Source organism: Phaseolus vulgaris, chromosome 9, assembly GCF_051622355.1.
Source record: "Phaseolus vulgaris cultivar YP4 chromosome 9, ASM5162235v1, whole genome shotgun sequence".
NCBI lineage: Eukaryota > Viridiplantae > Streptophyta > Magnoliopsida > Fabales > Fabaceae > Phaseolus > Phaseolus vulgaris.
In genome coordinates this window covers 28,577,086-28,602,553 of record NC_143506.1, presented here as the reverse complement: position 1 = coordinate 28,602,553, position 25,468 = coordinate 28,577,086, and the positions used below count along the sequence as shown (strand labels likewise).

General features: G+C 33.0%; 1 protein-coding gene and 1 pseudogene across 1 annotated transcript; both read left to right on the top strand.

The window, feature by feature from the left end:
* The first annotated feature begins 1,673 nt into the window (after positions 1 to 1,673).
* Positions 1,674 to 5,671, top strand: LOC150025243 (uncharacterized; annotated as a pseudogene).
* An 11,342-nt stretch (positions 5,672 to 17,013) lies between these two features.
* LOC137822345 (protein FAR1-RELATED SEQUENCE 6-like) lies at positions 17,014 to 19,778 on the top strand. The gene is made up of 3 exons (XM_068627228.2): positions 17,014 to 19,251; positions 19,351 to 19,455; positions 19,725 to 19,778. Exons 1-3 carry the CDS (start codon positions 17,014 to 17,016, stop codon positions 19,776 to 19,778), a joined length of 2,397 nt encoding a protein of 798 aa, XP_068483329.2.
* The last annotated feature ends 5,690 nt before the right edge of the window (positions 19,779 to 25,468 follow it).

The following is a 25,468-nucleotide window of genomic DNA, read 5'->3' as shown; positions in this document are numbered from 1 at the left end:
CTAAACGTTTATCATTTTTTTTTAAATAACCTTAATTACTCAGTTACTCAATCGTGAGAACAAAATTACTATGTATAATAATTTCTTTATTTAAACTTTGCATGTTATTAATTATAAAATGGAAAAAGTGATTACTTAAGTGAATAACTCATTAAGAATATGAAATAAGATAATTAGAAACTGGAGTATTCCAATAATAATTCTTGAAAATTTATCAAAAATTGTTCATAAATTTAGTAAAGGGTCATGTATATACAATAATAGAGACACTATTATTTTTTTTTTTACAATGAAATAAAAACACTGAAAAATTAAATGAAATGATATGAGAGAAAAGGTATACATTAAAAAGATAAATTAAAATATATAAAGTACCGTATTTTTATCATAATGGAGGTATTACTATTACTAATACATAATAAAAAGAAACTGAAAGCAGTCAAAGGATGCGTTAATTATGGGTAATTGAGTGATTTAATGTGTTCGATTGTTTCATTTTAGGATTAATTAAGACTTAAAATAAAACCCAACAACCCAAAACTCAATTAAATAAAAACAGGTACGCCAGACATTAATAAGGATGTTAATAAGCTGTAGAAAACATTTGAATGCTAAGTAGTATAAAATATTAATAATAATAATAATAAAGTAATAAAATGTTATTGGGTTAAGTTAATTTAATTTATTCATTCAAAATATTCAGTTGGGTTACTTTGATTTAAACATTCCCTAACGGATTTGGTTAGTTTGAGTAGGTTTTGATTTAAACATTCAAAATATTAAAACCAAAAATGTTTAAATTGGGATATATTTATTCGGCTTTTGCTTCCCTGCACTCTTCAATTTCTACCTAAAAACTTTTGAAAGTTGGTCTTTCTTAGAGTTTTATTTGAAAGACATGAGCTAGTAATATTGTTTAGAAGGAAGGCTAGGCATTTTCAAGTATGGAAGGGTGTTATTTTTTAGTTTTTGGTGGTTCTGAAGATTATAATTTTGGAATTCTCTTTCTGTAAATTTTAACTACTATTATGAATTTATCTTTTCAGAAATTGAATTTTATATTTCGGATTCATTAATCTAGAATGTTGAAAATGGTTGATTTTTCAGTGATTAAAATTTATTTTTGGCAAAAATGGATTAAGACTTTTACACAAAGATATCAAAGGAGGTTGATGTTTGTGCAAGTCTAGATGATGTTTAATATGAAGTACTCTATGTCTTGTAATACATTGGATAATGAATGTATAGCACATGATTGTACGATGCATTTGTAACAAAAGAGGTAAAAGTCAGTTGCCACATCAATATTTACATAATGTGTATTTATGAAACATCTTTGGTTAATTAAATATAAAGTTGTCACATGTCTTTGTAAGTATTCGCTACTCAAATAACCTATTGAAGTAGGAAAAAAAGGTCGCTTATAAATTTGGATTTGTTATTGTTATATTAAGGTCAGATACATCAAATGTGTAACAAGGAATGAAGACTTTGTAATGATGACTTAGAAGTAACAAATAGTGGAAGTAGGAAATGTGAGTATCTTTTTAAATTACTAGGGAAATCAATAAAATTTAGTGAAGAATGGAACATGAAATTACTTTGTGTCTCTCACCATCATGACTTGGAAGATATGATGGAAGGTCATCTATATGCTGATAGATTAACACTTAATGGGAAGTCGGTCAATGCTTGTTAATATGACAAAGAGTGTAGTGAAGCCTAGAAATATTTTCCTAACAATAAATGAGCATAATAAGAAAAATGTAAGGTATGTGTATCGTAAGTTAGACTGAGGTCATAGAACTGATGCAACAATTGATGATGTTACTTGAGTGAGACATGTATATTTATTAGTGTAGATTCAATGAACATATAAATGTGGTCACATATATATTTTGGATACACCCTAATTTAATGAAACTATTGAGTTCCTTTAACATTATGTTAATGATGAATAATACATACAAAACTAAGGTTATGGGTGTTACCTTAATGAGTTTGACCTCCTCTATTGCATTTGTTTTATTGACATGTGAACATGAAAATAATTTTGGGTGATGTGATAGTGATGGTTATTGAGTTGTACGTTCCCAACGCAAAAAAAGAAAAAGAATAAAAGCAACACAAAAGAAGAAAGAAAGAAGAAAAACTAAGTATCGGGGAGAGATAAGTGTGTTCTTATTCTTAATGTTTTTTTGTTTTATTATCATTTCTCAATGATTCTCACAGTTCAATGTAAAGTTTTTTTTTCTTCTATGAATACATACCTACCATTCTTAGAACACGGTTTGCTATTTCTTTTATACTGAATGTCTATACATACAATGCCAACTTTTTATATTGAGTTTATATTGAATGTACACTGACAACTTTTTCTTTTATATTGAATATACATAATAGTGGCGATTTGAATTTAAAATTCCTTTATTAAATTTTTAATATTTTCAAATAATTTACATATAGTTTATTATATAATATTATTTATTATGATTATTTTTTATTCAATATTTAATGGGTATTGTAATTCTGAATAAAGTTACAGGAACTTTGAATTTAATTTTTTATTATTTAATTTTTAACATTTTCAAATAATTCAAATATAATCTATTATATAATTATATAATATTCTGTATTCTTATATAATTTAAATATTTTATTTTATTCTTAAATTACTAACATGAAAATATTTTTTTTATATTTTAAATATTCACTTAAATTTTTATTAAAAGATAATATTTTATAAAGGTAAATTAAACTTTTACTTAAAAAAAATAAATACTAAAGATAATTTATTTTATAATAATTATATTAAAACGAAAAATACAAAATAACCTTAAATAAATAACATAACAATTCAATATTTTTTAAAAATATAAAATATATTATAATTAATCTTTAATTTATTATATGTTTTATTTTTTATATTTATTTAGTAAATTTTTTATTTTAAATTTATTTTTATTATATTAAAGATGATAATACTTTTAATAATAATTATGTTGAAATTAAAATATTAAATAACCTTAAATAGCATAATAATTGAAAATTAATTAAAAATATATAATATATTATATTATAATTAATTTTTTAATTTATTGCATATTTTATTTTTTATATTCATAATTTGATTTCTATGAAATGAATTTATTTGATTTCTATATGTAAGTAAATCTTTTATATTTAATTTATTTTGTAAGATGAATATACTCAATCAAGTTACCCAACAAGAAAATAAAACAAAACCTTTGTGGAGATATGTTTCAAAGTTAAGAAAAATCCCTAGTGGTGGAAATAGTATGATCAAGTGTAGTCTGTGTGATTTTTCATTCAGTGGATCTTAGACTCGAGTAAGAGCTCATTTGTTAAAAATTACAGGGGATGAGTTAGAATTTGTCCGAATGTGACTCCGTCAAAACTTATTGAGTTTAAAAAATTAGGCAATGAAGCATCATTGAAAATAGAAATTTAAAAAAGAAAAAGGTTCCTCTACCACTTGTATCTGATGAAGGAAATCAGACAAACAATGATCTTAACCCAAAACTCGAAGGTTCTTTACAAGCTACTTTCAATATTCAAGCGAGAAATACTCTTGATTGTGAAGTTGCGAGGATGTTTTATTCTTCTGGACTACCATTTCATTTAGTAAGAAGTCCTTATTATAGGAGTGCATTTTCTTGTGCAACTAATACTTCTAATCTTAGTGGATATGTGCTGCCAACATATAATAAACTGAGAGGTCCTTTACTTTCAAATGAAAAAAAGTCATGTAGAAAACCTTCTCCAACCTATATAAAAAAATGAAAGAAAGACATAAGTTGAACATTCATCGTTTTCTGCGGTAGTAAACTTAATATTGATTGATCGTTGGACTAAGAGTAGCATATCTCTCCATTGTCTTGCTCATTCTTTAAATCCAAGGTAATACAATATAGTTAAATTATTTTATAATTATATTTTATTGAGTACATAATATTATGTTAATTTATGTTTATATGTTTTTTTATATAGATATTATAGCCATGAATGGTTAAATGAAGATTCACAAAGACTTGCCCCACATCAAGATAAGGAACTTTCTCAGGAAAGGATGAAATGTTTAGGAGGTACTTTGATGATGTGGATGTAAGGAGATAGGTAAATGTAGAGTTTGCAAACTTTTCAGATAGAAGAGAAGATGTTGCCGATGTTGACTCTTTAAGGGATAGAGGTAAAATGTGTTAACAAGGTGCTTTGATGCCTTCAAATCTGAGTAGAAGACTTGAAGAACTTGTTGTGTTTGTGTGTGTTGATTGGTAGCTTTTGAATTGTTAGTTCACACCTTGTATTGATCCAAGATCACTTGACTCTTTATCTCTTTTAAAAGAAGTGCTTTCTTAAAAGTTTGAAATTTTAGTAAGTTGTTTTTCAAATCAATATGTTGAAAAATTGTTACTCAAAGGTCTTGAGTTTATAACAAGTTTTTTAACCAGTTGATTTGTCAAAACAACTGATTGTTTGCCAGTAGTTTTCACAAGGTTTTGAAAATGCTTTTGTCTTTATTTTCAAACTGAACAACCGATTATTTCGATAAAACAACTGACTGTTTTATATGAAATCCTCAATAGAAAAGTTATTTCAATCAGTTGTTTTGTAAAACAATTAGTTGCTTTTCTAACAAAACTATGTTAAGAGTTCCAAACTGTTTTTAAATATTTCCAATTGCTTTTGATTTATGATCTAACAGATTTAACCACTTCTTTGAGTCTATATAAAGACTGTTTGATGGTCTTTTTGAGAACCTAAGAAAGAGAGCTTATTAAAATCGTTTTCAAGAGAATCAATAGTTTTTGGATCATAGCTTGTGTGTGAAATAGGAACTAGGCCTTCTCTCCATTTGTACTACTGCTTTGTAAAGCCCAAATGTATTTTATTTCCTTGTTTTGAATACTATAAATTTGTGTAATCTGTGTAAAGAAGTTTCAGAATGGGTTTCTGAAAACTGTGGTGTTGCCAAGGAGTGTTGTGTGTTCTTGAGGGGTTCAAGATCAACACTCTTAGTGTGTGTTTTGTAATCTATATTTGAATGCATAGTGAATTCTCAGTGGTTAGCTGAGGACAGGATGTAGCTTTTGGTTAAGAGTGAACCAATATAAATATCTTTGTGTGAATCTCTTTATCCCTACTCTTATTCCCTGCTTTGTAAATTGTTCTTTGTTTTTCTGGTATAAACAATCAGTTGTTTCAAGAAAACAACATGTTGATTTTCTATAAAGAACTATAAAATTGAAATTTTATTCGGTTGAACAAAAATCAATTGGTTGATTTTTCATAAATTTATTCTAACAAAATGGATGCAAAATCATGGTGGATTGTTCGTGGAGCTCATGCACCAACACTTCAAAAGATAGCTCTTAAACTACTTGGACAACCATGTTCTTCTTCTTATTGTGAGAGGAATTGGAGTACCTACTCCTCTATACATTCTTTAAGAAGAAATAAGATGACAATTAAAAGGGTACAAGATTTAGTATTTGTCCATAGTCTTCTTTCAAGAAACTCCTCAAATTACAAAGAGGAAACTAAATTATGGGATAATGCAGGAGATGACTTTTCATTGGATGACAATAAAATTCTTAATATTGCTAACTTATCTCTTGATGAACCAAAATTAGAAGTTGTATTTTTTTAATGAAGATGAACAAATGTAAAAGTCAAACATTATGGTTTAAATAAGTACATCTTTTTTAAACTATTTTTTATAAACATTTCTCTTGATTTTTTTCATATAACAAAATATATTACTACATTTTAATATATATATATATATATATATATATATATATTCGTGTTTCGTGTCCTATAATTTTCAATTTAGTCATATATTTGTGTTTATATCTGTGTTCGTGTCATATTCGTGTATGTGCTTCATAGAGTAGTCTTCATTGTGTCATGTGTGAATTTGTAGAAGAATCAATAAACCACTTATTTTGCATCTCTAATTTTGATGTAAAAATATGGAATATGTGTGATAAATGGGTGAGAATTAGTATATGGTTCTTCATGATGAAATAGGATATGAAAACTATGTGGATGGTAGTGATTAGAAATATTTATCAACAAAGGAATTCAATAATCTTAAATTGGGCAAAACAAGAAGAAATATTTTGCATTGCACAACTAAACTAAATGCCAGAAGTTGGGAATCACAACAGCTATATACAACATTGATGAAACATGAACAAACGGAAGAAACAAAAACAGGACATGCACAATATTTTGAGTAGAGGCATTCGGGCCACTATACCATTCAACATATTTTAAAACAGAGCTGTGCAATTTCAATATGTTCTACAAATAGAAAATGTATTAATTCTGTTTAAGGAGGGAGACTGATTTAAGATAAATATTTTTTATAAGAGTTGAATATTCCTGAAATATTCTGTTTTATTTCTTCTATTTTATGATGATAAAAAATGATTTTATTTTGTATTACTTTAGTTATCTATAAGAGACATGTTGTGTAATATAATGTTAATCAAAAATTTGTATTTTTAATTAAGGAATTATCACAATTCCAGTAGCTCTATTCTAGGCCATTTTATATAACAACAATTTGTGGTTTTACACATTTATCTTTCTTATTTATCATCTTCTACTTTAACTATTTCTACTGTGTAGTGTTTGTTTAATGGGAACCGATATTTTGACACCCAATTAAGTGTTGTGCCAGATTACGCCTGCTGATGTGGATAAAAATATAATAAAGTATTATGTGGGGCCAGTATTGTTGAGGTGGCAAAGTTTTAAAATTTAGGGTTCTGTAGTAAAAGATTAGGTTTTAGAAAGGCAAAATCAGCCCCATTTTCTCAGTGCGATTTGGAGTGGTAGCGATTCTCATTCCGATTCCGGTGAAGTCTACGATCAACACGATTTGTAGTGCGATATCGGTACCGCATTATATTGGATTTCGTTTTTGTTTGGATATTTCTGAAATTGCGATTCTGATTCTGGTAACGTGTGCGATTCTGATTCCGGTAACGTCTGTGATTCTGATTCCGGTGAGCTCTTTGATTTGGCATCTATTTTCATATAATTTTTCGTCAAGTTTTCATTGGTTTCGTTTTGATTTTTTAGGACTTAGCGTTTTTTGATTTCGTTTATTTGTTGGATGTTGGGCTTTTGGAGTGTTGGACACTGGGGTTTATTGGTGTTTTGATTTTCTATATGTTGAATGACCTTTGTATTGGTTTGGATTTGACTTTTTAGGGTTTCCTAGCAATTGGTGAAGGAGGGAACTGCAGTGTTTGTTAACTCGTATGCGAGAGAGGGTTTTCCTTACAAACCCCGGGAGGTTAAGACTTTGGTCATAAAGGCGTTGGTGTCTGAAGCTGCAGCTGCATCTCAAGCCAATGAGTTCTTGTTGGCTAACCAGGCTTGCTTCTAAAACGTAATCCTATCCTAACTTAATATTTAAAATATATGCTTCTGGATTTTTGCTTCTTTTTCTTAACTTAACTTAACATATAGCTTCTTCCATGTACAGTTTATGCAGCATGTGATGCACCTACAGAGACTGGAATTCGTCAAAGCATGTTCCTGGTAATCTACACTAGTTAGTTTGTCTCTTAGTTTATTTCTACATTTTAATTCTATTAATAGTAATTAATTGTCATCCTTGTCTGTTTGGTGCCAATATGTCGTTCTGTAACAGATAGTTATTGTATTATATTGGATCCGACCAAAGATGAAGAAGAGGTTAGTAGAATCAATTTTGGTTAAAATGTTATTTTATTTTCATCTAATTTCTTGGGAGTTTAGTTAGCTGAGTAAATTTGGTCTACATTTGACTCATTTGCATTCTACATTCGTTGTGAAAAATATTTGAAAATATCATTAAACCTTTGTTGCCCCAATTTAGTTATTGGTGTCTTGAAAAGCCTTACGTCATTGATGTTACAAGCCTTTGTTAGAGTGAAGATTCCACCATGTACCTTTTTAAATTAGTTTTAAATTATTCTGTTCTTTGGTTCTTAAATTGTAAATGTGTTGAAATAATTATTTAGTTTTAAAATTTGCAACTATGTTGAAATTGCTATTTGGTTCCTAAATTTGCAATGGATGGGTGTGTGAGACACTAATGTAAGAAACAACTATAGGGCATTATTCTTTTATGTTAGTTATTGATGAAATTGTGGGACAATATTGTTTTATGTTCTCTCTAAATCCCTTTGTAGTTGCTAATGATGTGCCGCCACCTGGTGATGGAAAAGGCTTGGTTAATTGAAAATCTGATTGCTCCCATTTGTAAGTGTATGTTGCCCTGTTTGATGAGCTGAAGAGAAGTGCCAATTGATGCCACTTTTGTGATCATACTGCTTAGTAATTGCTTGGAATTAAATTGTAGTTTATAGTAATTCTGATCCTTAACTCTTCTTCCAATATTTAAAATTGATTACATGCATTTTGTAATGTCCTCCAGACAATCTTTTTCAAATAATTTCTTACTAGTGAGATTCAAATAGAGATATGATTCCCCTTTGTATGGAGAAAATTTTATTAGAAGTGTATGTTGGTTTGGTTCTGAACAGGAAACATTCACACAAATTATTTTTTGTTAATTTTAAATCAACGAAGATTAAATAGGTTTGGGGTATCATATATATATATATATATATATATATATATATATAGCTTTATATTATTGTTTTAATTTTTTTAACACTGGGACTTCAACTGTGTCTATTTTACATTATTGACAAAAATATCAAAAGTGAGAGAATATGAACAACGTCATATTTACCCAGCAAGATAAAAATATAGTATAAGACCACAACTGAAATAAGTACGAGTAAGCTGTTGGTAGTCCTTGAGATTATTTAGGTTGAGCAATTTAATCCCTATGATTTCAAAAGCCTTGTATTATTAGACACTGTAATTATGCTTCATTGCCCAATCCTCATGGGCCTTTCTTTGAAGGACCACCACTGCCACCAAAAAATATTCAAAACTGTTTGCATAGACCTAAATCTGCATGTAGAATAAAAAACTTATTTATTAATAGAACTGCACATATATTTAAGAATTGAGGTATTAATAGAACTGCACAACAATTCATGTTGCTCTAAATTTACTGAATGTTCTATTATTGAAGCATAAGCATACTGATGTTATAAGAGTGTATGTTGGTTTCGTTCTCAACAGGAAACATTCACAAAATTGTTTGAGGATATAATGTCAATTAGCGGATGTTCAGATGAGGAGGTTCTTACGATTGATCGTCATCCTGAGGGTCAAGCTAAGGTTTATTTGAAATGATGTTTTTTTGTTTTTAAGTAGACATGACAATTACATTTATTTATCTTTAATTTTAATTATTATAGTGTATTTGTATTTGATTTTGATATACAGGTGTTTAGGCATAATTGCAGGTCAAAGCGTTTGGCTGTTGTGAATATGGTTATAACTTTGCAACAAAAGAGTATTATACAGTCCACTCCATTTGGATGGCTTTTGTTTGTTCGTGAGGACATCAAATTGAGCCATGGACTTTTAAGTAAGTTATGTAGTTCTTGGGTGGAGAGGAAGCAAATTTTTTCAATTCAGTATCAATTTGTGTCGTTTAGTTTGGTAGATGTGTGTTTAGGTGTAGGTCTTAGATTAGGTGGTAGAAAAATTGATTTAAGGAAAAGTAGTATTATATCTCACATAAGGAGTTTTTTTGAAGAAGGTCATGTAACTGTGGAAATGATATATTCTGTTATTTTGAAACTTGGGAATGATATTTCCTCAGAGGACTTTTGTAAGTTGTATGTCTTGTTAGGTTTTTCGGAGTTTATTCTCCCTACTAGATTGGGTTTAGTTCATGATGGGTTGTTTAACCTTGTTGATGATTTAGACAAACTTGATATGTATAATTGGGGGGGTTTAGTGTATGAGATTTTGGTTGATAGTTTGTGTTCAGCTTCAAAATGGATTACGCGGGGAAATATGTCGTATATCCATGTGGATGGTTGCGTTTACCTCTTGCAGGTAAAATGAAACATTTTTGTTATTGGTAAATGTTTGTAATAATTGTGCATCTGTGTTGACCTTTTAATAAATTCCTTTTTTGTATTCATTGTTCAGATATGGGCGATGGAACATTTGTTCTCTTATAAGCGTCAAGTACCTACTAGTGGGAATAAATATCCCCGTATCATGCATTGGATGAATGTTAGAGTTGGTGACCATGAACTTGAACGTGGTCTGCGTAAGAATGAGGTATGTTTTTTTTTTTGTAATTTGTATTATCTTAATGTTGTTTTGAATGTAGATAATTATTTTTGGAATTATATATGTCAACAAACAGGTTGTTGTTAAGTTATGTGCTTCCAATGAAGAACTTTGCAGTAAATTTGTTGAAGAAGCTTTTGACCAAATTAATATGATTCTAGCGTAGACTTGCCTAACACTAGAGAGATGATAATATAGTTGTGGTCAGATGACCCCAAGTCGTCTCCCAACGAATCCAATAGTAATTTCAGTGAATAGAATTCAAAACCTATCTGCTAACAATGAAAATTAGCAATAATGGTAAAGAAACAGGGGTTACGATCGTTTAGCAAGAAAATATAAATGATGATTTGAATCAGTAAAGAATGCAGATTGACTCCCAAGTTCTTCCACCAATGAATTCTTCACGGGCTCTCTAAAGATTATTCTTTTCTCAATCCTCAGCAGAGCTAAACTAGATTGAACATGCGCCAAACCTAATTCAACTGAAGCTCACCAGTAAAGCATGCGTCTACCGATTTAATCAATACCCACTTTGTTCCATGCGTATACTCCATGGGAATGCTTATCTCCTCTCTCTTGAATCATGCGCCCAAGAAATTAATTAGAACAATACGAACTAACTAAGAAACCAAAGTTTAAGATAAGGAAGACTCTCAATCATGCGTTCAAGTACAACCTCTCACAAAAACTAGTTTTCCAGGAGATTAGACAATAAAAACAACTACTATAGAGAATTAAAAATAGAAACTTTTATTGATCAAAACCTCAGAACTCAATGGGGAATCACAAAGGAATCAACCAAAAGGTTTAGCTTTCCATGCGGAGGCAAAAGAATTACAAATAAGAAAAGAAAATAAGAAAACCCTATGAAGCTCTCTCTTTTTCTCCTTGATGCTTGTGTCCTTTTATAGGCTTTTATGCTCCAAGGATCTTGAGAGAATATTGTAGTTTATATTTTGTTAACCGTTTCCAAGTTTCCATCTTTCCAGAATTCCTGTATTTTGCAAAAGATTTGCTTCCAATTCTGTTTCTGAGATATTGTAGATTTTATTTTCTCTTTCTTCTCCTCAAAATTTGTTTTCTGTTTTGGTTCAAGAAGCAACTTGGACTTTTGCATATTTGGCCCATTCACAAAGGTAGATGCTTCCTCCGGATAATTTACTCTAAAAACACAAAATTAACAATAATAATAGTTAAGGCCCAAATAAACCCAATTATAAGAATATTAATTAAAACAATGGATTTATTTATTATTATAGTCCAATAATCTATGAATAAGGCTAGTGAGTGTGAATAAATATATGCTCATCAATGAGGTATGTTTTTTTTTTGTAATTTGTATTATCTTAATGTTGTTTTGAATGTAGATAATTATTTTTGGAATTATATATGTCAACAAACAGGTTGTTGTTGAGTTATGTGCTTCCAATGAAGAACTTTGCAATAAATTTGTTGAAGAAGCTTTTGACCAAATTGGGTGTCGAATTACGAAGAAGAAACCAACAAAGGATGAAGTCCGTGCAATGAGGGTGAAAGTTCTTCAACTGATGCGGAAATCTGAGGAGCAGGAATTATTAATCACAAGTATGGAGAAAGAGGTTAATGACATAGTTGAGTTAATTGCAAGGAGAAATTGTCTTCGTCGTTATACTCAGTCAGAAGTAGTTGAAGTTGAACCTCTTGCAATGGATTGCACATACTTGAAAAAGGCAGAAAGCAGTCATGAAGATGTAGATGAAGTAGAACCAAAGAATTCAACAGTCATGAAGATGTACATGAAGATAAACAATTACATGTAGATGAAGTCCAACCAAATGAAGAAGTCAACATGTTTCCTAAAATGAACGGTGAGCCGAGGAAACGTTTCAAGAGTGTTGTTTTGAAAACACCTTGGACCACATATTCAAGGAGGAAGCCAAAAAAAACCTAAAAAATGATGCTTCATTAATGGATATGTTTTTAGGTGCTTTTTGTTTTTAAGTTAGTGGATGTATGCTTTGCTGACATTGTTGAAACCATTGTAATTTGTAGTATTGCACCAATAATGATGTGATTCCACTAGCCATATAGAGAATGATTCTTGACATTCTTAGGAATCACCTTGAGCTGGACATTATAGAGGCACTTTTCTTAGAGTTGGATCATTGTTCTAAGACAAGAACTCACCAAAAACTAGTACCAAATCCCAAACTCATTTGGATGCTCCACATATTGTCAAATTGAATCAACAAAGAGAGGTAAAATTGAAAGGACCAAACAGAATTGAATTAGCAAACATATGAACCGAACAAAAGTGTAATTAAAAGACAAGAACATAGGTGCTGGAAAAAAATAGAAAAGCCGAACCAAACAACTCAAGAACACAAGACAACATGAACAATTGAAAGAGAAGGAAGGAAGGAGAAGAGAGTGCTCATGAAGATGGAAGAAAGTTGGATGATCTCGCCACTAGAAGTGTGGAATGCTCCTAGATGAGAGTGATGCCGCCACTTGAGGACTCCAATGATCCATCAAGATAAGACTAGAGAAGAAGGCTCCAAAAGCTCTCCAAAGTTCACTCAAAATTTGAGTAGAGTTTTCTTAGATTAATTCCAATCTGAATTTTACAAAGGAAGCACCTCTATTTATAGCTTAAGGTGCTGAAAAATAGGTGGGAAATTTCAAATAAACTCATTTGAAATTCCCACCAAAAACAAGTCACATGGGAGGTGTGACCTTTTTCTACTATGACACCTCCCAAAAACTACACCTACACCACTCTCCTAAGTCACATGGGTAATGTGACTTTATTTTACATTTTCACACTCCTTTATTTAATAACCACACCTCCTAAAACTATACAAGAGTATTTCAAAGCTTGGCCTTGCCCCTCATGGGATGGACTTGGGCTCTTTGGGCTTTGGCCTTCTTGGGCTTGGGCTTGGGCTTTGGGCTTGGGCCTCATCTTTATTTTATGTCTTCTTTTAATTTTGAGAAGACTAGAAGGAAGAACTTCAAATGTGAGGGTGGATGTCCTCTTCCTCCATTAATAAAAGCCTCCTTTATTTGATTCTCATCAAATAATTTTGTTCAGGAGTAATTATTGTGGAAACTCTGAATGTGTAAGTGGATTAATTTTGTTTTTCATTAACAGTATTGTTATTGATTAATTTTGTAGTATTGTTTTTATTAATGAACTTTGTACTGAATGGTGAAAAACCCAAAAACTGATGATTCATTAATGGATATGTTTTTAGGTGCTTTCCGTATTTAAGTTAGTGGATGTATGCTTTACTAACATTGTTGAAACCATTGTAATTTTGTTATTCATTAACAGTATTGTTATTGATTAATTTTGTACTATTGTTTTTATTAATGAACTTTGTACTTAATGGTGACAATTATATTGTGAACCCTGTTTGCATCCAAAAAATCCAAAACTAATCACTCAGTTGCAGGATTAAGTGACTGTGAAAAAAGTACAACATAGGTCCCCAGTTAAAATAAAAGGGGTCTCCACTTACATCAAAACACCAGAATTTGAGGTAGTCTTTCACCAATAAATGGCCTGAACCTCCAAAGAGGTCCCTGGACTCCCATCTCAACCCTCTTTGCAGCCAAAAAATCCAAAACTAATCACTCAGTTGCAGGATTAAGTGACTGTGCAAAAAGTACAACATAGGTCCCCAGTTAAAATAAAAGGGGTCCCTACTTACATCAAAACACCAGAATTTGAGGTAGTGTATCACCAATGAATGGCCTGAACCTCCAATGAGGTCCTTGGACTCCCATCTCAACCCTCTTTGCAGACAAAAAATCCAAAACTAATCACTCAGTTGCAGGATTAAGTGACTGTGCAAAAAGTACAACATAGGTTCCCAGTTAAAATAAAAGGGGTCCCCACTTACATCAAAACACCAGAATTTGAGGTAGTCTATCACCAATGAATGGCCTGAACCTCCAATGAGGTCCCTGGACTCCCATCTCAACCCTCTTTGCAGACAAAAAATCCAAAACTAATCACCCAGTTGCAGGATTAAATTACTGTGCAAAAAGTACAACATAGGTCCCTAGTTAAAATGAAAGGGGTCCCCACTTACATAAAAACACCAAAAAAACTGAGATGTTAATAATCGTCATTTAACATTATTTGACGTCACATACAAGTTCGAGCTACATAATATTCAAGATTGTCAAATTCCTTATTTTTTGATGGCCTTGAATAATTACTCCATCTTTTCTGCATCTGAAAATTGATTGGGAAGTCAAATGTTAGACAATATACATGGGCAACTTTCATTATAGTTTTTAAAGTGTTGTTCATTTCTTGTATTGTACCTAGAGTCGTGGGTGGAAGTCTTACTGCTGGATGACAAACACGAACTAAGTCGTCACTGAGTGGACACATGTCAGAATTGAAAACCTACATGAATGACAATTTAATTTCAAGCATGTAATGTAATGTAAAGAAGACGATTATTATTTTAACCTGCACAGTTGTATTATATTTATGTTGTTTGACTACATACCTTGACAATGTTGTTAAGAGTGATATTAAGGTAGAAGTTCCTTCGATTTGGAGTGAAAATGCCCACCTAAAAAACACACAAAAATACTTGTATGAATGACATACATATGGAATTGTAAAAGAAAAGTTTGTTTTTCGTGCGTTAATACATTCTTTAAGACTAAGACAGAGCCAACTTCAATTAGAGAACCAAATTCTTCATTCTTTAAAACCTTCCCATGAACACTTGCACTTGCAGTCCCCGTCGGATCTTGTAAAGCAAGAAATTTAATATACAACTTCTTCTGCAAAATGTAAGAAAGACTACATAATAGGTATATTACCTTAATTGTTATTAACATGTCTCCTAGACCATTGTGCTTGCATGATGTGATTAGACAACTTAAGAGTGGGAAAACATCTAATTCTTTCAAACTTCCCAGGAATGATCTCTGTTCAGAACCACGTCCTTCAATTTCTCCTTCGCAATAAAATGAAAACATCATTAGACATAAACTTTTGTTGTTCCATTCTAAAAAACGTGATTGAGTATTATTACCCTGGAATTGAAGGAATTTTTCTGCCCATTTCCATTGGTTGGATGTAAAATCATGGTCATAAGTTTGTTGACCTATACGGTTTATAAATTCTTGAGTGTTTACTGGCTGCTTAAAGTTCCGATTAAGAATCATGGCTTGCACATTACCAGCTGGTCCCGGAATAACATTGGTAGTAGAGTTGCAACGTCGTACATAACTACCAATGTCATTGTCGTCGATATCAAGCCCTTCCCATGACTCCATTTGGAATGGATGTATAGTTCAACAAATTCATCCTATCGCATGCCATATATAGATGAACGTTGGGCACATGTTATTGAAGGAAGGAAAAGGGACGAAAAAGCAAATGTATTGTCTAATTAATAACATATCATAAATGGAAGAATAATTTGTTTTTTTAAATGTTTTTTAAGGTGAGGTGCAGTTTAGGTGTGGTGCAGTTTAGGTGAGGTGCCATATAAAGATGAACGTTGGGCACATGTTCACGTTTCAAGCAAGGAAAAAGAAAATGTCTTGTCTAATTAATAACATAGCATAAATGCAACAATAATTTGTTTTTTTAAATATTTTTTAAGGTAAGGTGCAGTTTAGGTGTGGTGCAATTTAGGTGAGTGCCATATAAAGATGAACGTTGGGCACATGTTCACGTTTCAAGCAAGGAAAAAGCAAATGTCTTGTCTAATTAATAACATAGCATAAATGCAACAATAATTTTATTTAAAATATCTTTTAAGGTGAGGTGCAGTACAGTACTCTTCTTAAAATGGCAATAAATGCTGAATTTGCCATGAATGTTACGTGCAAGGATAGTTTTGCTCCTACTTTAACTTTACTTTTTTGCAGGTGGGGTTCATTCCTCAATGGCACAAATGCTGATTTTTCCATTCACACATTAAAGAGAAAGTGTGTGCCCTTCCTTAAAGTCCAACACCCCGTCCAGCACCCCGTCCAGCACTGTCAGCATTCATTGATAGCAACAATTCTTCTTCATTGTGCTTCATTGCATTAACTACAAATTCAAGAGTAGATAACGTTCACCACTGTCAGCATTCATTGATAGCAACAGTTCTTCTTCATTGTTGTTCACTGCATTAACTACAAATTCAAGAGCAGATAACGTCCAGCATTGTCAGCATTCATTGATAGGAACAGTTCTTCTTCATTGTTCTTCATTGCATTAACTACAAATTCAAGAGCAGATAACATCCACCACTGTCAGCATTCATTGATAGCAACAGTTCTTCTTCATTGTTGTTCACTGCATTAACTACAAATTCAAGAGCAAATAACGTCCAGCACTGTCAGCATTCATTGATAGGAACAGTTCTTCTTCATTGTTCTTCATTGCATTAACTACAAATTCAAGAGCGGATAACGTCCAACACTGTCAGCATTCATTGATAGCAACAGTTCTTCTTCATTATTCTTCATTGCATTAACTACACATTCAAGTTAGCAGATAACCATTGAAGGTTCTGTTGGTGAAGGTACTCTTGCATTCAATACATAGCTTATTTGTAACTTTGTGCAAATTGTTAAATAATGCATAAAACTAGTCATAGTTCTTTAATAATGTAGTAGATTTATTTTGTTCATTGTTTGAAATGTTTAAGTTAATTTATAAATTAAACAAAATTGTATACATATGAATTCATGTTTTTTGTCAATGTCAGTTAAGCTAAGCATTGTACACACAACAGGTTTAAGGTAATGGCAGATTTGTCACTTGATGACATTCCGTTCTTTGAAGAATCTCAGCATTCGAATCATTTAGCTGAGAATGATTATGTGGCAAATATACTTCCTGATACAGATTCTCAGATCAATATTGATGAGTCCGTTCCAAATGTAGTTGATGAATCAGCTCCTACAGTTGGAATGTGTTTTGACACTGCAGATGCCGTGAAAAGTTATTACCGACAATATGGCATTAAAAAGGGTTTTGCAATTAGAACTCGAAGTTCGAAAAAAGGACCTGACAAGGAATTAAGGTACTACATCTTGGTATGTGCTAGGGTTGGAAATTACATGTCTGCGATTCCACCAGAATTAAGCACTCACCTTACTCAGACGGTTGAATGTCCGGCTCGTATAACTGTTGGAATAAAAGAAGTCAAGTGGTATATTATGTCGGTACACGAGGAACACTCACATCAATTGAGCCCGACGAATTCTAGATTGTTTCACGGTAATAGGAAAATATCTTTGCAGACAAAAAGAGTGTTGGATATTAATGACGATGCTGGGGTTCGTATAAATAAGACTTTTAGGTCTTTTGTGTTTGCTGCTGGTGGTTACGAGAATCTCGACTTTGTTGAACGAGATGTGCGTAATTATGTTGCCCAAAGTAGGAGATCATTGGGGAAGGAAGGTGATGGAAAAGCTCTCTTAAATCATTTCTGTCGCATGAGGGAATTGAATCCACAATTTTATTTTGACATTCATTTGGGCGATGATAACCGCATACGACATGTATTTTGGGCTGATGCTAGAAGCAGGGCAGCATGTGATAGTTTTGGAGACATTTTATGTTTCGATACCACATACCTAACAAATAAGTATGATATGCCGTTTGCACCTTTTGTTGGTGTAAATCATCACGGTCAATCAATATTGTTGGGATGTGGACTCCTATCTTCTGAGGACACTAATGCTTTTGTGTGGCTTTTTCAAAGTTGGTTGCGTTGCATGTCAAACAGACGCCCTGTAGGCATTGTGAGCGATCAATGCAGGGCAATGAAAATTACAGTTGAAGTTGTGTTCCCAAATGCACGTCATAGGTGGTGTATTTGGCACATTATGAAAAAAATACCAGAAAAACTTCAAGGATATAGTCAGTACAAGGAAATGAAACGTGGAATGAAGACAGTAGTCTATGAGTCCACAAGTGTTGATGATTTCTTGTCTTCGTGGGCAAATTTGATAAATATGTTTAACTTAAGTACAAACGATTGGCTTAGTACATTATTTGAAGAACGACATCGTTGGGTTCCTTGTTATCTAAAATCATTTTTTTGGGCCGGAATGTCAACAACGCAAAGAAGTGAAAGCATGAATGCTTTTTTTGACGGGTACATTAATTCAAGCACAAGTCTCCAACAATTTGTGCAACAGTATGAGAACGCTCTGCAACATAAGGCCGAATTAGAGTGTGAAGCGGATTTTGCTTCTCTTAACACCATAATTCCCTGCACATCTCTATCAGGCATTGAAAGACAGTTCCAATCGGAATACACACATGCAAAATTGAATGAGGTGCAAGGGGAGTTTAGAGGAAAAATGAATTGTGCTGTTACTAATGCCTATATTGAGGGTGATGCATGTCGTTTCACTGTTGTAGAGGAGTCTTTCCAAAATGGTAAACCTGAACACCGCAATGTAGTAGTTCTTTTTGACCGTGAACAACTACATGTATGTTGCACTTGCTTATTATTTGAATTTAGGGGAATTTTGTGTCGGCACTGCCTTGTTGTCCTTGCTCAAGAAAAAGTGACAAAAGTCCCAAAAAAGTATGTATTGGAAAGGTGGAGTAAAAATCTAAGCCGAAAGCACACGTACATAAGATCATCCTTTGGCACAAAAGACAAGGATCCACAAGTTAAAAGGTATGATGGATTGTGCAAGAAGTTTTATGACATAGCTGAACATGCCAGCGGGGAAATTAATACAATAGAAATCTTGCATAAAGAACTTGACAAATTTGTGTTGGAATATGGTCAACGAAGACATGATCAAGATAGGACAAAGCATAACATTTGTGGAGGTCCTGAACAACCAACACCAAATACTCCTACCACAACAATCAACATCAACGGTGATATCCGTAGCCCTATACTTGTGAAAAGAAAGGGTCGGCCGCGATCAACACGACAAAAATCCAGGTGTGAAAAGGCTTCGAGAAGAAAAAATACATGTACTAGACGTCAACTTCCTAGTCAGCCAATTACGGTTAGTAAAACTATTTCTTTTCATTACCTTTTCATTATTTTGTTTACTTTGATATGTCAAATGTAAATATTATATCTAATTCAAAACTAAATGCCTTAGGGAATTGAGGAAGGAAGTTATGTGGGAGGTGTTCAAGCAAATCTGCCTGATCAAACTGAAGGGAACATGAATACATTCAATGGGATGACTAATGCAATTGCAGGGGTACGTGTCTATTGTATTTGTTGTTGTACTTCTTCACTATTTTTCACGTTTGGAACTTCTTGTTTTGTTTAATTACTACGAAATAAAGTGTAGGTGTCAAGTACGGGGTCTGTTGGCTTCCTTTCATTGTTGAACTCAGTCCAAACTAATTTACCAATATCTCAAGAATGAAATGCATCAGAGTTGTTTAGGTTTGTGACCTTAAACCCAACAAATGTTCTATAGATATCAATTTGTTCATGTAAGTTAAATTCATTATTTGGTTGCAGGTTGTAATGAAGGATCCACAAAACTTTTTGCACACAAGGAAGTGTTTTATATGACATAGAAGAGAACCTTTATCATTTTTGGTGCATCACAACTCCTCACTATTTTAACATCATACATGAGATAAATTCCTATATGTATTGATAATATTTGTTGTACTGCAATGTTAAGTTACAAATCAATTTCATATCTTCTTTGTTTGAATAGATGGTTATATAAAAACCATTCTTGCACCATTTAGTTGTACCTTGGGTATTGAACAAAATGATAACCATGATGTCTTCAAAATACAATCATTTTAAATTTGTTCCATTCAATTTCGTTGAATTGAATGACAATTAGGTTGGTCATAAAATTATTGTAATCCCCTCCCATGCATGCATGCAGTTGCAGTGAGAAAAAGCAACATGAAAACCATAACCATGCAAAAGTAATTCATGGGTCCCCACTTATTAACACATGGGTCCCCACTTACAGTATAAGAGTTTCTATGACCACCACATCATGGTAAAACCCACCCAATTAACATCCATACACTGCAAGTATGTCTCACTTACACACAACATTCAATTCCATTTACAGGAATCCAAAAAAATATTTGAAAACAATGACCAAGCAGAAAGTCATTCATGGGTCCCCACTTATTAACACATGGGTCCCCACATACAGTAAAAGGGTTCCAATAACCACCACATCACAGTAAAACCCACCCAATTAACATCCAGACACTGCAAGTATGTCTCACTTACACACAACATTCACTTCCATTTACAGGAATCCAAAAAAATATTTGAAAACAATGACCAAGCAGAATGTAATTCATGGGTCCCCACTTATTAACACATGGGTCCCCACTTACAGTATAAGGGTTTCTATGACCACCACATCAAGGTAAAACCCACCCAATTAACATTCATACACTGCAACTATGTCTCACTTACACACAACATTCACTTCCATTTACAGGAATCCAAAAAAATATTTGAAAACAATGACCATGCAGAAAGTTATTCTTGGGTCCCCACTTATTAACACATGGGTCCCCACTTACAGTATAAGGGTTTCTATGACCACCACATCACGGTAAAATCCACAAAATTAACATTCATACACTGCAACTATGTCTCTCTTACACACAATATTCACTTCCATTTACAGGAATCCAAAAAAATATTTGAAAACAATGACCAAGCAGAAAGTCATTCATGGGTCCCCACTTATTAACACATGGGTCCCCACTTACAGTACAAGGGTTCGAATGACCACCACATCATGGTAAAACTCACCCAATTAACATTCATACACTGCAAGTATGTCTCACTTACACACAACATTCACTTCCATTTACAGGAATTCAAAAAAATATTTGAAAACAATGACCATGCACAAAGTTATTCTTGGGTCCCCACTTACAGTACAAGGGTTCCAATGACCACCACATCACGGTAAAACCCACCCAATTAACATCCATACACTACAAGTATGTCTCACTTACACACAACATTCACTTCCATTTACCGGAATTCAAAAAATATTCGAAAACAATGACCATGCACAAAGTTATTCTTGGGTCCCAATTATTAACACATGGGTCCCCACTTACAGTACAAGGTTTCCAATGACCACCACATCACGGTAAAATCCACCCAATTAACATCCATACACTGCAAGTATGTCTCACATACACACAACAGTCACTTCCATTTACAGGAATCCAAAAAAATATTTGAAAACCATGATCATGCAAAAAGTTATTCTTGGGTCCCCACTTATTAACACATGGGTCCCCACTTACAGTATAAAGGTTTCTATGACCACCACATCACGGTAAAATCCACCCAATTAACATTCATACACTACAACTATGTCTCTCTTACACACAACATTCACTTCCATTTACAGGAATCCAAAAAAATATTTGAAAACAATGACCAAGCAGAAAGTCATTCATGGGTCCCCACTTATTAACACATGGGTCCCAACTTACAGTACAAGGGTTCCAATGACCACCACATCATGGTAAAACCCACCCAATTAACATTCATACACTGCAAGTATGTCTCACTTACACACAACATTCACTTCCATTTACAGGAATTCAAAAAAATATTGGAAAACAATGACCATCCAGAAAGTAATTCTTGGGTCCCCACTTATTAACACATCGGTCCCCACTTACAGTATAAGGGTTCCTATGACCACCACATCACGGTAAAACCCACCCAATTAACAATCATACACTGCAACTATGTCTCACTTACACACAACATTCACTTCCATTTACAGGAATTCAAAAAAATATTTGAAAACAATGACCATGCACAAAGTTATTCTTAGGTCCCCACTTATTAACACATGGGTCCCCACTTACAATACAAGGGTTCCAATGACCACCACATCACGGTAAAACCCACCCAATTAACATCCATACACTGCAAGTATGTCTCACTTACACACAACATTCACTTCCATTTACATGAATCCAAAAAAATATTTGAAAACAATGACCATGCACAAAGTTATTCTTGGGTCTCCACTTATTAACACATGGGTCCCCACTTACAGTATAAGGGTTTCTATGACCACCACATCACGGTAAAACCCACCCAATTAACATTCATACACTGCAATTATGTCTCACTTACACACAACATTCACTTCCATTTACAGGAATCCAAAAAAATATTTGAAAACAATGACCAAGCATAATGTAATTCATGGGTCCCCACTTATTAACACATGGGTCCCCACTTACAGTACAAGGGTTCCAACGACCACCACATCGCGGTAAAACCCACCCAATTAACATTCATACACTGCAACTATGTCTCACTTACACACAACATTCACTTCAATTTACAGGAATTCAAAAAAATATTTGAAAACAATGACCATGCACAAAGTTATTCTTGGGTCCCCACTTACAGTACAAGGGTTCCAATGACCACCACATCACGGTAAAACCCACCCAATTAACATCCATACACTGCAAGTATGTCTCACTTACACATAACATTCACTTCCATTTACAGGAATTCAAAAAAATATTTGAAAAGAATGACCAAGCACAAAGTTATTCTTGGGTCCCAATTATTAACACATGGGTCCCCACTTACAGTACAAGGGTTCCAATGACCACCACATCACGGTAAAATCCACCCAATTAACATCCATACACTGCAAGTATGTCTCACTTACACACAACAGTCACTTCCATTTACAGGAATTCAAAAAAATATTTGAAAACAATGACCATGCACAAAGTTATTCTTGGGTCCCAATTATTAACACATGGGTCCCCTCTTACAGTACAAGGGTTCCAATGACCACCACATCACGGTAAAATCCACCAAATTAACATTCATACACTGCAAGTATGTCTCACTTACACACAACAGTCACTTCCATTTACATGAATCCAAAAAAATATTTGAAAACAATGACCATGCAGAAAGTTATTTTTGGGTCTCCACTTATTAACAGATGGGTCCCCACTTACAGTATAAGGGTTTCTATGACCACCACATCACGGTAAAACCCACCCAATTAACATTCATACACTGCAACTATGTCTCACTTACACACAATATTCACTTCCATTTACAGGAATCCAAAAAAAATATTTGAAAACAATGACCAAGCAGAAAGTAATTCATGGGTCCCCACTTATTAACACATGGGTCCCCACTTACACTATAAGGGTTCCAATGACCACCATATCATGTTAAAACCCACCCAATTAACATTCATACCATCCAACTATGTCTAAACTACACACAACTATCGCTTCCAGTTCTTGGAATCCAAAAACAAAATTTAAGACAATGACCATGCAGAAAGTAATGCATGGGTCCCCACTAATTAACACATGGGTCCCCACTTTCACTACCAGGGTTCCAATGAACACCACATCATGCTAAAACACACCCAAATAAGATTCATACCATCCAACTATTGTCAACTACACACAACATTCAATTCCAAATACAAGAATCTGAAAAATAAAATGAAGACAATCAGCATGCAAAAAGTTATTAATGGTTCCCCACTTATTAACACATGGATCCCCACTTACACTATAAGGGTACCAATGAGATAGAAATTTAATATACTGACTTCGTTTCTGGGTGTGTGCGACAATTCCTCTTGTCGGCTGAAACATAAAATATTTGCAGTATTCTAGACAACAAATACATACTCAAGGGTAAAAAACTAAATATAATATGTACACCAAATGATGATACCTATTTGCTGTTAACAAAATGTCCAAAAAAGAATAACCTTAGAGGAGGCTTTTGGAATTACAAGTACTTTTATGAACACATGATTCTCCAACTTACCAAATGTGTTAGGACTTGTAAGATTTTCATGAAATTTCACACATCAGGACTTAGGCCATGAACCCACGTTAATTTCTAAGATACATTTGTTGCTTCTCAGTATATCAATTTCGAACGTCAGCCAACGAAATATAACATCAATCCAAAATCTTTCACAGTCACAAACCCCATACAGATTCAGTTCCCAGGATTACCTATCATCTTGTCTATGAAAAAAAAAAATTACCTACACAATGAATTTTTAACTTTAAATTTCTGGATAAACAGATGATGCTTTTTTAACAGGTTCTTGTTATGCATGCACAATCTCAAATACATCCACTATAGCAGTCAAATTTGGTCAATCACTACACCAAAATAAACAAACTTACCTTCTCCTCCTTCCTCGTACCGTTTCGCAAACCACCTTCTCCTCCTTCCTCGCAGCGTTTCGCACACCACAGTCACTTCGCACTACTTCGCCGTCAGTTCGCACTAAACCACCCTCAGTTCGCATTACTCCGCCGTCACCGTCAATTCGCACCTTTGCCCTCTCCGCCGTCACCGTACACTACTTCTTCTTCGCAGTCACCGAAGTCACCGTTTGTCTATCTCTACACGTTCCTATGCTTGCGGGAAATTTGAATTTCAAACCCTAATACACTCTTCCCCCTTTTCAGATCACATGCCACGTTGCTTTTACCAAAAATACCAAAAGTGCCCATGCCACATCATCCATTCCTCCACGTCACACAGGTGTAAATTGGAGCAAACGGTTTAGAGGTGTCAAATAATCATTTTCCTTGTTTAATAGAAGGAATCTACAATTTTGAAGATTCTGACGAAGGCTGATTGACATTATATTTTCTTATTTTAAAGGGTCAGTGGAATTTTTCTTTTTTTACTTTATAAAGTCAATTAGATCATCACTGTCTTATCATATTAATTATATTTATTCTTCATAACATCAACTTACTACACTATAACTAATTCTTTTTAATATACCATACATAAGATGGTTTCCATGCAGTAATTGTAAATGATAATAAAAAATTAAAAAAATTAAAAATAAAATATATAGAATTATTTACTGATTTACTTAGAGCCTAAGATGGTAAGTATTACCTCCGGACTAGAGTGAAACGGAAGTGATAACTATTACTTATAGATTGGAGTTGATGGATAACTTACTATTTCACCTACACTCGCATTATCTACTAACTTTGTTTCATAAATAATTTGTAGGTAATGTTAATTTACTTTCAAATTTTTGTTATTATTTATAATTTTCTTTTATAAATAAATCATATTTTTTTTTAGTAATAGACTAAAAATCAAGAATTTTTTTTATTGATAAATATATTTATTAGATTATTTACTGATAAAATGTGAGTATTAACTTATCAAAATTTGAGGCAAATAATGTC